This window comes from Trachurus japonicus, chromosome 15 (genome assembly GCF_045865225.1).
Source record: "Trachurus japonicus isolate A0001 chromosome 15, Traja_1.0".
NCBI lineage: Eukaryota > Metazoa > Chordata > Actinopteri > Carangiformes > Carangidae > Trachurus > Trachurus japonicus.
The window spans coordinates 16,346,994-16,361,547 of NC_140921.1; the positions used below are offsets into that span (position 1 = coordinate 16,346,994).

The following is a 14,554-nucleotide window of genomic DNA, read 5'->3' on the forward strand; positions in this document are numbered from 1 at the left end:
TGCAGTGGCCGTTTCACCCATAAGGGGAACTGGAGGGCGAGCAGGAAAGACAAATAATAGTGACGGCCGGGCCAGCAGCGCGCGGTTGAGCACCTTGAAGTCTGACTGCATGTGGCAAGGGGAATATGTCAGCAGACGGGCACATGACAGTGTGTGTGCGCACATGTCGCCCGTCACGACGCGCACATCCTCTCACCAGAACACTCACTCTCTCTCCAGAAGCAGAGGCACCACTCGGCGGTGGAGACTTTGCCGTCCCTGTAGGAGTCGCAGGAGTTGAAGAAAGGCCGGATGCAGACCTCGTACTTGTCCAGGTTGATGGCCGCCAGCTCGGCCTGGTCCAGGTACAGATCGCTATTGGTGTCCAGCTTGGAAAACATCCAGCCTATGGAGTCCTTACAGCTGGCGACCAGGCTCCTGTCCAGCACTGCAAACACAGAGACAAACAAACAATTGTTTTTTTTTTAATCAGGGGGACAGCTGCACAAATGGAGAAAAGAAACAATGCCAGTGTGTTCAGAAATATCTCCTGCTGCTTCCAACGCACACGTTTATACTAGAAATCGTCTTTTGTCAGGCACCAACTTGTGAACAACTACATCCTGAGGGTTACTTGCTGTTGCTGCCCTGGTAACTATTTTAAATCATATAATAGAGATCCATACAGAGAGAGAGGCAGGAGAAAACATGAAGGTGGAAGCAGCCCCAGCAGAGCCTCGATGAGGATTTCGCTCTCCCTGCTGGGTTTCTTTTTTGCTTTTCCTATTGTAGCGTCAATTTTTATGTAGGCAGTAGCACCTGAGCAACAATAACCACCAGCGTCCTCACAGAGATATGAGACATAAGACCATATTTGTATAATAATATCTGCAATCAACGTGTTGTGACATCCCCCCGAATACAATCAGGATTCTTTAGTTGTTGTAGCTCTAACCCGATGTGCTGCTTGGTGCAGTGGTTCTGGCCCCGGGCTTGCTGTTGTTGTTCTGCTTGGCATTGCTCTGCAGCAGCTGGAACCAGTCCCTCAGACGCTCCCCGAGATCAGCCAGATCCTGTCCGGTACAGCTCTCTGTTGGAAGCCAGAGGCAAGAGGAAGAATACGATATTTGTTGCATCCATTCATGTATTTATGATGATTGTTGTGTTTATTGTGTGCGAGAGACGAGATAAGGAGAAAAAAAAAGAGGAGGAGAAATGTTGAGCATTGTGCGGCAGTGAATTCCTATTAAATAAATCTGTCCTGATTATTTCTTGCGGTAGTTGGTGCGTGTTTGATCTTACCATGTTTACTCTCCTTGGGGGAAGGAGCTGCAGTCGGACAAGGACACAGACCTGAACACTTCAGGGTAAGCTCCTTCCCTGTAAGACACGCCTGCTGCTCCAGCTTACACTGCAATGCAAACAAAAACGTACATGCATTAACACAGACACACACACACACACACACACACACACACACACACACACACACACACACACACACACACACACACACACACACACACACACAGACACACACACACACACGTCCGGCGACATTGACAAGGGGACACAAAGGTGAAGTAAAATGAGTTATTGCTGCTCCGCCAATCAAATATTCATGAGATGACCCACTGTAGGCCTTAATTCAAATCTCAGACTTGCTCCCGAATGCATTTTTCCAACCTCTGCGTGCGCACAAGGTCGGGAATAGTGATCAAAAAGACAAAGCATAAATCAATAAATACATGGGATTCAGTCAGCACAATAAGCCACCAACTGCTCCCGCTGAGGCCATATATCAAGAGTCTTTGTCTCAGTCTTTCCCCCCCGAGAGCCTCCTCACACCCCTCGGCTCTGCGTGTGCAAGGCATATGTCACTGTTTACCCCACAATGCATACACATTATGCTAACACAAACTTAAGGATGTGAATACATTTACCAGCACAGGGCTGCGGCACATACTGTCACACAGATGTATCTATTCTGGCATGTATCTTTTTTGTGGAATCTATAATAGTAAAAGGTGTCAAAGCTATTTTAGTCACTTTTAGCAACACAACATATGTTATTACAAAGCACATGGTGCATAATGTGTCTGAGATAGTTTCTTTACTGAGGGGGATGTTGTACAGTTACATTGCCAATACAGCTCTCTCTGCACGCACACAAGCAATATTTATTTCTACCTTCATTTTTTTTTCTTTTGTAAGAAACAGACACAGTCAATATAGACCAGAAAAGACGTTTAAACTCAAACCTGAACTAATTGTTCTTCGCCACAGGGAGAATGCAGGTCAAGTATTCGCTCTCCTCTAAGATTTGTTTTGCTCTCTATCAACTCCTGAGGGAAGTAGCTGTTTTTTTTTAGCCACGTAATGCTTCACCAGTGAGTTGCTAACTAGGCAGGTGGGGTAGAGTGGGTTTATCAAAGGTTTCTAGTTGGAAACAAGATCTGAAAGACACTAAAATGCTTCTCAGAGTGTAAAATGGCCATAAAGTCAAACCTTGAAAAATCTATCATATATAGAGACATGAAACTACTGAAAGTGATAGATAAACTGGTATTATTGAGTGAAATCCCGGGGTACCTTTGAGGCGTAGTTGTGTCCGTCTGATCCACACACAGGCCCGGTGGAGGAGATGGGACAGGGCTGACAGTTTCCATCAGGAGACCGGAGAGCAGGCTGCTTCAGTCTGCAGCAGGACAGAGACAGAGGACACACAAACACTTCAGCCTCTCTAAAAGTCCAGCTGAGACAGCAACTGCTGTGCTAACTCAGGGTAGCAGCCCTCATCCATGTTGTCTGAATGTATTAGCTTATCATTAAACAGCAGGCTGTCCCACTGCACTGGTGAACAAACAAGCTTTTATTATTACCAGTGTGTCTGACGGGGACACACGCATCCCAGACCGTCACAAACCCCATGCACTGTAAACTTGGCTGTGTTGCCATCATGTTACTGTGGATGCGAGAGGATTTGTAAGTATGTGTTTTGGGAGTTAGTGCCTAGGGGCTACAGACACTCACCTGTGCTCAAGTTTCTTGCGGTTGACGCACACAGCTCTCTGGTAGCCCTGGGCAATACACACCTTGTGTCTGCTGCACTTAACCTTTTGACAGGGATCCTTGGTGGTATCTACATCTGTGGGGGAAAAAAAAGGAAAATGAGATCTACACTGTTGTATCCTCGCGTTTTCACTTTTTTTCTTTTTACCCTTTTTTCTCTTTCTTTCTCTGCCCGTCATCCTTCATTTCTCTCCTAGACTCAAATCCCAAATCTCTGCCCTCTATTTGCTCAGAATAACCTGAGAGTCTGTCTATAATTAGAGTGGTGCAGAACTGTTGGCCTTGCACTTAACCAGTGAGCATCTTCAGACATTCTGTGCTTCATTGAGGGTGGAGAGACAAATCTTATTTCTGAACATAAAAATCCAGCGTCCATCTCAGAGGAGGAAGCACATCAGTTTGTTTCTAATGCAGCCGCACGTTTGAATGTGTTTTTAAAATCCTCTTTGGTTAAATGAAGAGCTAGTCCCGAGATAATCTCACTCCATTCAAAAACAGAAGTGGATATGTGTTGGAAGAAAGTGCTTTTTATGACACCTCACTTGCAGATTCACTTATTTAAATGTGATTTTAATAATACAGTTAAGGTGACCTGATAAGACAAATACTTTCTGCAATGTGGGCTAAAGCCTGCGTGGCTGGCCCACACTACCCCATCCATCACACTCTCTGCTAGCGGCTAATGCTAGACCGCGTGTCAGCACCCCGAACACACTCATATGTCACAGCTGTCTGTTCCTAGCAGGCCTGGTGGAGCACCAACCTGGATGCCACACTCTATTCTCTTCAGCTCCCCCGGCCTTTATTCACCTACACTATCTATCATTGGAGTACACCTGAATATGGCTTATCCACAGCCGACTATTACAGGGTTCATCTCTTACTGTATCCTGTTTTATGGCACTATTATCATTTAGCGTGGAGGCTTAGGATCTCCTCTCTTGTCCTCTCCAGTGGCCGAATGCATTAATGCTGCCTACATCACAGGATTATTGAAGCGTACCGACAGATATCTGATTTGAGAAGCAAATCCAAAACAATACACCCCCCTGTCATGGCTGAGCTGGTTGTATAACCGACTGACTGACTGACTGACTGACTGGAGAGAAACAGTGAGGCTTGGACGCATTAATGCCCGAATGCAGACCCCTCATCCATTCGGACTGTCAACAGTGGAGCCTTATTCTCAGGTCGCCCCGTATCCCAGTTGGCTCTGATTGTGTAGAGGATCTCAGTGTAACGGTATCACACACATCTCCCAGCCTTTCCCTCTCTCTTGAGGATCTCTGCCTTTCTGGCTCCTGCTCTTTCTCAACTCTGTCCTCTTTGTCACCACCTTTTCTTTCTTTCTTGTCCTCTCTGGGTTTGACGTTTCACTCCCTGTCTACTTCGTGCCGGTGCATCAGCAGAATCGGGGTGCGGTGTAGCCAATTCAATCCTGCAGGACACTTCCTGACACAAAGAACAAGGAGATCAAGCTAGTACTCGCACGGTATTTCTGAGTTTTGCAATCCATCTGATGGGAGATTTATTTAACCAGTACTTGCGACAAAGAAATTAAAAGAAGCAGAATACAAACATGGAGCAGATAATCCTGTCTTCTAATAGCAAAAACAATTGTAAATAAATCTTGTCGGTTAGCGAACGGCTACAATGTTGGCACGGCGATGTGTTGTGAGCACAGAAACATAAGGTGGGTGCCTGAGCCTCATGTTAATTTAACAGGCTTCCACAGATTAAAGCAGTGCCTACAATGATGACGTTTCCATAGCAACAGGCTCTCTGTGGTCCGGGAATCATTTCTGGGTTGACTGTGATTTGCAGCTCAATCTGGTGTTTCTCAGAAGTCTCTCCCGCTCTCTTTCTGAAACCCCCATTGCGCAATCATGTCCATCAATCTACCTTTCTTCCTTCTTTTTCACCGTCCTTTGTCTCCTCCTGGTATCACATATCTTCACTCTGAATGCTCATCCTGGCTTCACCTGCATGTTGATTATTCTCTTCATCGCATCCTCTCTTTCTCGATTCAACCCTTTGATTCACCAGTTTTTACTTTTCGAAAGTCTCTCCTCTGGTATTAAACTAATGCCTGCAGCAGTAAACCTCTCCTAATTAGGCTCCCTGTGCTTTAGTCTAATCCAATCCAGATTTGCATGAGGTTTATCCCTGCAGATTGGGGATAACGGAAGCAGAGCTCAGGCCACATCCTCATCATCAACCCTCTTATCTTCTATTTACACACTCAGACTTTAATATCGTCAGCACTATCTTGTCTTCTAGGTAGCAGTTAAGTCAGTCGTGTCTCTGTCTGCAGTTGTGAGTCCAGGATTGAATCCCCATATAGTCACAGAAAAAAAAGACCAGCAAATCAAGGAGAGTAAAGGTCTAAACTCAACATGCCTTAATTGATTTTTTGGCTACTTGTGGGCAGTGCAACACGCTGAAAACGCAACACTGATATATTATCACCTCGTATGGTGAAAATTGCTAATTAACACATCCAGCAGACACAGCAACAAATTTAGCATCCATTTGGAGTCATGTCTCTGGCCACCTGGTGAACCATAATTTTAGATTCACTATGTTTTTGTTATGGTCTCTATTAACTCCTCAGAAAATAATATGCCTCTTCAGCTGCTAAATGTGCAGCTACGTTCACCTGCTAACCACTAACTTTGTCTGCTGAGCAGGTCACATTAGCATACAGTGGATTTGAGCAAAACGACTCTAATGCATTAATTATTTGTTTTTAGGTTGCCTTTAACATCTGGCAGGGACAGTGGATGAAAATTAGCCTTACTGGCTAACTCTTGCTCACTTACAGTTTATTTTATATACTGTTGATTAGTGTTGTATTGTCCCTGTTAAATAAACCAATAAAAAAAAAAAGACACAGTCACTGTGACTGTTCGTGGAAACAAGACTGATGAGAGTGTTCGGCTCGAAAGCCTAAACAGTGATAAAAAAGCTCAGCTCGATAAAGCTGAAGGGAACTTTAGAGTTGGGTGACAGACAGTTGTGTCACAATGAGTGACACCTTTCAAAGTACACTCAGAGATTTGAATATAATGTCCCTACTTGTGAGCTAGTAAATCAATACAGCTTCACATGTGAATGAATCCAGCAGGAAACTTGGCCACTTGTTGCCTTTACATTTATACCTTTGCACTTGGGTCGGAGAGACACGCTCGGCCCTTCACAGCCTCATATGTGGAGTCTTTGGAATTGATAGACGCGACCTCAGGTGGGCAGAAGGAGGAAGGTGTGATACTGGGAGAATTTGCGTGTGTGTATGTTAGTGTGAAGGTGAGAAGGGAAGCGGGAGTCGCTGGAGGATGATTGTGCCTGTTTTTGGAGGTTGAGGGTTGAAGCAGTCCACACACAAGATGTGTACAGTGTGTACAAAAATTGGGCAGACTCCCTGGTGGGATTATTGTTGAGTAAAAACACGTAACACTTAATGGCGGTGGAAAGGTCGTACAGAGGGTTGGATTCTTCCAAAACAAAATAAAAGAGCTGCTCCATTATGTTGAAGTTTTATTAAGGCAGAGGCAGACATCCAGCTGGAGACTTCAACAAGGTGTTTGATGGCAAGCTACCATGTGTGTGTGTGTTGGCTGCCTTAGCAGCAATATCTATCAACGGCCTCCAAGAGGTATTAAACTCTAGACCTTGCTGATTGTGGACTCAGCGTGTTCTCCTATCTCTTTAGTGTCTGCCATTGATCTCAAAACATTGATTTGCCAGAATGTGTCCATTTACCATTCACCTGGGCTCTCTGACAGAAATAAGCTTCTAGAAAGCCAAGATACTCTTGAAAAACACATGTTTAAAAAAGAGATCAGGCCCTTTGTGAGTGCATTAGGCGAGAGCTCGAGTGTTGGCGCGGTTGTGACCGTGAATATACACTTGTTTGTTCTCACAAGTGCAAATTACAGCTGCTCTCCTGCAGTGTTTACTGTCTTAAGGGTGAGGTGATTGAATCAGCTGCTGGACTGATGAATTGACTGTTGGATCCACTGGAAATTACCTGCCCTCTTTCTCGCTCAGCACAGCCTACTGCTGGCTGAAGTGGAGTCAGCCACAGCGGGATCTGAATGCAAATTTCCACCTCAAGTCTGTTGTTGGCATTGACTGTCTGTGTGTAAGGAACGCTGACAGTTCAAAAGCTCTGTCTTCCTTTACGTGACGGGGCTGCCTGGCTGAGAAATGAGGCCTGGAGGCTCACCGAAGCTCGGGAGTGAAGATATCACACTGATTTAGTGTTGTCTCAGAGGGACAAATTTTCTCTTTTTCCTTCTTCGCTTCATTAGGCCTCTCATAAAGGAAGGCAGATCAATGGCGGGAGATAGCGCAGTCATGTCAAAACGAGAGAAAGGGATATAGATAGATGAAGAGCTTTATGCTGTGTGAAATGAAAGTAATGAAGTACCATTCATCTGAAAACCTGAGGCAAGACCATAAAACTTTGGTAAAGTTTCATAAAGCCTGAGCACACACAGCTGAACCTCTCCATTACAGAGATGCCACTTGTGAAGGAGATCTATGTGACTAAGCTTGTTATTTCAACTCTACAGCTGTCAGTATTATATAAGATTCTGCAAAACCCAAGCTTAGGATCAACGTTAACATTTGTTTTATCACCCGATGTCAACATTTTTGGTGTGGATTAGTTTTTGGCGTGGTCAAGGTTTGGTAATGACTGTGGTTATGATAAATTACAGTTATGCAGCTACAACACTTTAATACTGGGGAAAGACCAGTAGGTAAAGGGGAGCATGGGACGAGAGCTGGGACACCAGGTCGGTGGAGCTGATCTTGCAAGGTTGGTTTTCAGAGAGCCCCACATTCTCCCTGTAACAAGTTATAAGTTATAAGTCATTCATTTAACCATCACAATTAATCCTTACTAAAATGTAGCATAGTTAAGGTAAAAATCTTGCATAGTTCCCCTTTAAGAGTTGCAATTACAAATCCACCACCTCACAACAAGCAGAAGTCAATAACAGAGCGCTAAACTGCCAAATATTGATGTAATTCCTAGGATAGTAAAGGTGAGGTTGCTATTTAGATGCATTATTAATGTTTTTAGATGGATGTTTAGATATAATATTTTTGATAGAGTGGTGTTTAATCCTTCCAGGAGATTTCCAGACACTTGTCACAAGGCACCAAAGCTGCTCTGGAGCATCATGGCTACTACTAAGAAACAATACACTTCACCTAACAACAAATGAAATTCCAGCAATGTAATTTCTCCATAGCGTATTTAGACTGAGGTTGAGTGATTTTGTAGATGAAAAGCATAATTTTAGGCTAAATATGTTCTTGAAAGACTGCTTTTTATATTCAATATTTAAATGAAGATCAAAATACTGCCTGACATGTTCAGTGATTACACAGCTCATTTATGTTTGATATAAATTAATCACCTGTGTGTGCAGTGGCCTTGTTTCTGAGTCTGTATCTTGTCTCGCCTAATGATGTCCGCTCTGTATTCTTCCTAGTTAACAAACCTCTTCACAGATGAACAGAACAAAGAGACATCCTTTCACTTTTTTCCATTTTTACTCTATGATATACTCCTACACCAGTCAGCTCGCTTTCTTCGTCCAGTCCACAATTTCCTCATCACTTAGAGTTGGCAGGAATAATGTTGATGTCAGTCGCTTTATGCTAAATCGGTGCATATTAGCCCCCCACCCCCATCCCACTCTCTTCTCATGCTTTTACGTCTCTCCCTGGCCCTTTCATTGGAAGCCATAATTAGTCCTTCATTAAGCCCTTGGAAACTGCAATAATCGACTCTGCCATTCAGCTGACTTCATTTAAGCTGCAAATCAAGCGACAATGGTTGAGGACACGACTCTGTGTCATGACTTCATCTCACGGCGGCTCAATTAAAGCTAGAGTTGCAGCAGGAGTCGAGGAGGAGCCCTCAGACGGTTGGCCTCCTGCTCGGCTCCTGCTCGAGTGCAGCGGAGAAAGAGAAAGAGAAAGAGAAAGAGCAGGAAGCAGAAGGATGTGGTGACGGGTTGAAGTCGAGCCAGTGTTTAGCATCTCCTAGGGGAGACACATCATATCCACTGAAGCAGATAAAACAGAGCGCTAACATCTTTCAACCTTTTTGTTGAGGAACCACTACAAGTGCGGACAGCGTGTGGTTGACCCCAGAATACAAACAGAGGATAACTCTGTATAGGATGAACCAGTGACGGTCTGGGAGGCTTCGCAGTTCAAACACAGGGCACAGATTCTGTCTGCGTGCTACTGTACAGTCTAATGACACTCTGTTTCAATTAATCATGTGGCCGTGCTCGCTGCCTCAGCGTGCATCTCATGCACTTAAACCAAAATTGGCCCCATTTCCTATTTGGCCTGTGTTTGTGGAATTATGTTTGTGCCCGAATCTTAAAAATGTGATAAAACCTTTGGAACGTTTCTTAAATCATATAAATGAATACAGAGAAATTCCTACTTCCTGGTAAGTGGAGGGAATTGACAGAAAGCACTAGCAAAACAAAAATAAATCTTGCCCACAATTTAGTTATTTGTGTTCTTAATTGTGCATTACTTGCTGGTCTTTTGTGTTATGGCTTTTTTGTTTTTCACTTTCAGGGGGAAAAAGCATTGAGAAGGAGGACATCTTTGCTCTAAGACATAATATCTCTCTTTTTCTTACTTACACTTCAGCCAATGCAATACATTTTGTTTAGAGAAATTATTGTAAAGCAGAGAGAATAATCTGATTAATCTGAGCACACAAAAAACATTTTGTGCCTAATAAATTCATTTGCATATTAATCATGGTGAATAAAACTAGATTAAGAGACTAAATCTGAGCACAGATTTTTTTTGTTCGCTGGAATCAAACTCTATACTATATTATATGCGTGAACATTTCTTTCTTGAAATGTGTCGAATCACGTAATTAATCTTTTTTCTGTCCTTGAAATGTCACACAGAGGCTATATGAGCCTGTTAATATAGCAAATCCCATATTAATTCACATTTGGGGACTTAACTAACTGTACAGAGGAAAGAAGATGAAATGGTTGATGTGAGACTTACTATCACTGGATCCTTGATTTTCATCCCAGGTGCGAACATAATCATCCTGCAGAAACATGAAGAAAACAATGATTGATTAGCAGCTGCAGGGAACGTGGATCCAGGTAATTCTCAATGCAGGCCTGAGCAAAGTGCTGCTGATAGCAACACACATAAACACTCTGTCATCTCCATAGAGGAGGAGTGAAGTCATTTACATTATCACTGCACACCGACTATAATGCGTATATTAGTCTTACGGCATGATAATTAGCTAAGTGAGACACACTGGAGACAGGCGTGTATGTACTGTGGCTGTACATCTGTATGGAAATGAGTCGGACAAATCTGCACCCAGTGTATATGTGAGACATATGGCATCGGGGGTGAGCTGCCTTTAAGTGCTCTGCCTTTGCCCCCCCCCCCACACACACTTAATTAGAAACATTAATCGTTCTAATTAAAATGGGCAACTTGAAAGAGATGTTGTAAAAAAAAAAAAAAAAAAAGAAAACGAGAGAGAGGAATGATGGAGAAGCAGAGATAAAGTCACATAAAAAGACAAGGAAATGAGTCTGTAATGATAAAGACATTGTACAAAGGCAGCTGGGAGGAGCAATGTAGAAAAAAAAAACAGAACTGACCTCTACCTCCTGGTGAAATGACAGCAAAAGGAGAGAAAAGAGCCAGTATTAGTGAAGAAGAAAAGTATAAATTTAGATACAGGGTATTGAGCGGCATTCAATGACACTAAGGCCACAAGAAATACATTTTGTGTTCATTTGAAATGAGACTTCTTTAGATCTTTAAATATTCATGACTAGTTCAGCAACAGTCACAAACTCATGTCAGATTTGGTGCTTCATTAAGATTCTGGGTAACCGTCCTCACAATAGGAGACAATGGGAACTGATTCCCATCAGGTCCCAACACTCATAATGAGAAGTTGGTGAAAAAAATCTTATCGGGACCTTTAATGTTGAATAAATATTGTAAAACTAAAGAAAAACCGTGCACTGATAGTGTGGCCTCTCAATGCTGAAACTAGAAACATGCCTTATTATTAGTGAATCCAAAGATTAAATTGGCCACATTTCTGACTGTGTTGTGTGTTTTGTGTTGTGTGTAAGGGGAACCCAGATGTAAAGCTTTTTGAGCATATTGCATTCTCTGAAATAATAAACATGAGTCACATCAAGATATTTATAATCGGGCACCTCCCGCCCATCCCCCCCCTTAGCGATGACTTACTCATCACTGTAAACATTTACTGTCCTGGAAGCGTGTGCCAAACAGCTCCCTGGAAGGCGATAAATCCTGACACAACACGTGAAATAAGCAGCCCTCATGAAAGCTGGGACCTTCTTCTTTGACCCTCACAGTTTTATTTCACGGAGGTAAATATTTTCATCGCTGGCAAAGCACTCGAGCTCGAGCGAGCGCCGAGATCTAACGAGCTGCACCACTGTCGTCGCTCTGCTCATCCTCTGCTTGGTGCAGCGCTGAGCTCATTTCCCCTTCCTCAGTGACAGAAAAACCACTTCCAGTAAACTGGCTCGTGTCTGGATTTTAACTCAACACCCCCCCCGGTTGAGCTTCGTGAATGATTGTCAGTTATGCAGTTTAACCTTGTTTGGGCCTAATGGAGTCACGCATTAGCAGGGTAAGACGTCAAAGAGTTTACGACCTGGCCATTAATCTAACGCCTACCATGTCTCTTTTATTGATGCTTCAGCTCCTGCATTATTTAGCAGCCTCTCTGTATTTGTGTTTCTGCCAGGACCGATGAGGAACGTGTCCTGCTGCGCTGACAGGACTGGAAATCAATGATTTCATAAAAGAAAGGCTGCAGAAAATGTATTCGGGGAAAATAAATTCTCCTGAGTGTACAGTGAAATTGAGCATGAAACGCAGGAGCACGGTGACAAGTTTAGCACACAGAGAAGAAGTTACATCGCTTCTTGAAAATATGATTCACAGAGCCTGATGAAAAAGGCTGCTGTTTTGTTTTTGTTTTTTGTTTTGTTTTTTTTACACAAGAGTGATTAAAGGAAGCTGGAAGAGAGGTGAAAATGCTCGGCTGAATCCAGGAGCTCTGTAATTTACCTGATAACATCAGATCAGATCTTCTCCTCTAGTTAAACAGGGAAGCTTACCATCTGCATCAAACAACGCAGACTGTTTGCCCTGCTGCCGAGCTCCACAATACTGATTGACAGGTCGCAATCCCTCGTATCTGTGTTCACGATGAGACTCTCCACTATAAAATAGGACTCAACTCCAGCAGCGTCACACGTGAAAGACGAGAGACTCGCAGTGCTCACGGCGTGGACGGAAGAAGAACAAAGCAAAAAAAACTGTTGGAAATGAATGTACAGGTGTGTGTGTGTGTGTGTCTATCTGACTGACACAGCTCGTGTGTGTGACTGACAGGTGTTTCTGGGTAAATGTCAGCTGTCAGACACACTCTTGTGTTCGTCAGTAACAAAGGACACAGTAATAACACTTTCATGTGGAGATCTGTGCGGGCTCGTCTGCTGGATGAAGGTTTATGCTTGACCTTTTCTTACAATTACTGTTAATATCTGCCTTCAATAGACTCGTCAACCCGGCGTGCAGAACAGAAGACAGCTACGATGTACACACACCGCACACTACTGTAGTACACACCACACAAAAAGCACCAGAGGTCATAAAATGCACGCAATAAACAATTTCAGCCCACACACACACACACACACACACACACCCCATCCTTCGCTTTTTATGTATGGTAGTGATTCCTTTGCCAAAAGCTTTTTATGAACAAGTTGAAACAGCCTCAGATTTGCTGCAAAGTGAATGCATGTATCAAGGGAGATCCCCGTCTGAAGAAGAAATATATAAGCCAGTTCCAAAATTACATTTCAAATGGATGAAAAAGGAAGCGGTTTCTATGTACCTGTTCCTGAATGAGAAACCCAACTGTGCTACTGGTTTGATCAAAGAACAGCATCAGAGTGTGTAGTTTCCCGCAGAGGCGAATCTCAATACTCTTCTTTTTAAATGCAGATCATGTGAATGTCATATCAACAAGTCCTCCAATTAACAGGACAGGATATGTCATTGTAGTTTGGATTTAAAGGACTTTTAGCCACCTGCATCATCAACACTGCTAAATTGGCACATTTTGTTGACTCATCCATCCACTCCAACCTCAAAAGAACTTGCGCCTACATAACAACGTCACTGTGTTTCCTCTGTTGCTCCCAACGGATAAGAGCCCCAATTACTGCTGCCTGTGGCCTCTAGAGGGCTTTGTCACTTGTGCGTATTACACGTGTTGTTTATAGGCACTTGCTGTAACGAGTTGACTGATGCTGATCTTCCAGGCTTTGATGACCTCACCTGCTTCTTTGCACAATAAGATTGAGCTCTACTCTGCATGGAAGCTTCAGTTTCCTATAATCTCCCTCTAGACAACTTTCACTGAGGACCGGGGTGCATGCCCACCACTTCTGGTGCCGGAGTCCCATGTTTTTCCTTTTCTCCCCAGTAAACGCTCTCGACACCAAAAGGTCCTGACGAAAATACAAGAATTCCTTCAAAGGCGAGAGTCGCTGACCGATGAGGGCACAAGGAAGACGACTGTGTACAACCAGGAGATGCAGGGCTCCAGGCTAACATTTTTTTCTAGGACCACAGTGGGCCCCAATTTCAAATCTTAGGAGCGCAAACAGAAAATTTAGAGGGGCACGTCATAAATCGACTTGCAAAGCAAATATTCACGTTTTTTTCTTCTTTGCATTCATGATCTTCACACACATTGGCCTGCCACCTGTAATGACAGATTCCAGATACTTTGAGCTGCCCCTACTACATTTCACCAGTGTAAAAAAAAGGGGCAAAAAGAGGCAAATTTACTGGTTTACATGTGCAAGTAGATAAAAATGTACTTGTACTGTCTCAAATTTTAGCAGCAAAATGCCCCCATTTAGGGGCAGTCTGGGGCCCTGAGATGGAACACAATGCAATACACTGGTACATATTGCCTTTTCTTTATTGCTTAACTAACTGCCAGCCATATAAATGAAAGCATTACCAACACAGTGCAAGTAACCACTGAGTGAACTCTGGCCTGTGTGTACTTGCTGCTGAACTGTTCTGTATTACAAACCTGTACACACCCATACACTTGACTCAACTGCTGCTGACACCAGCTCTTATACAGACAACAGTACTGCAGCCTGGACCCTGAAGAGAATACCGATACTGGACCACAACTCAACACATTTAGAGGCCTGCACCGAGCAGGCAGTACACTGAGGGGGACAAACACTTGAACATCTTGGCACTAATACTAATTCCATTTGAACAATGTGAAAAAAGAGACTTGCAGACGGTTCAGCATTTTAGAAGAAGTAGTGTAGTTTTACAAGGCATATTCATGTACTGATGTTTTATTATAGCTGCA

General features: G+C 43.4%; 1 protein-coding gene across 1 annotated transcript in view; it reads right to left on the reverse strand.

The window, feature by feature from the left end:
• The window catches only part of spock2 (SPARC (osteonectin), cwcv and kazal like domains proteoglycan 2), a 28,231-nt gene that overhangs the window by 3,075 nt on the left and 10,602 nt on the right, over positions 1-14,554 (reverse strand). The window contains exons 2-7 of the mRNA XM_085799957.1: positions 10,123-10,168; positions 3,013-3,127; positions 2,572-2,677; positions 1,282-1,390; positions 935-1,069; positions 209-427 (exon numbers count right to left, since the gene is read on the reverse strand). Coding sequence (XP_085656083.1) covers positions 209-427; positions 935-1,069; positions 1,282-1,390; positions 2,572-2,677; positions 3,013-3,127; positions 10,123-10,168 — 730 coding nt within the window. The remainder of the gene's footprint in view (positions 1-208; positions 428-934; positions 1,070-1,281; positions 1,391-2,571; positions 2,678-3,012; positions 3,128-10,122; positions 10,169-14,554) is intronic.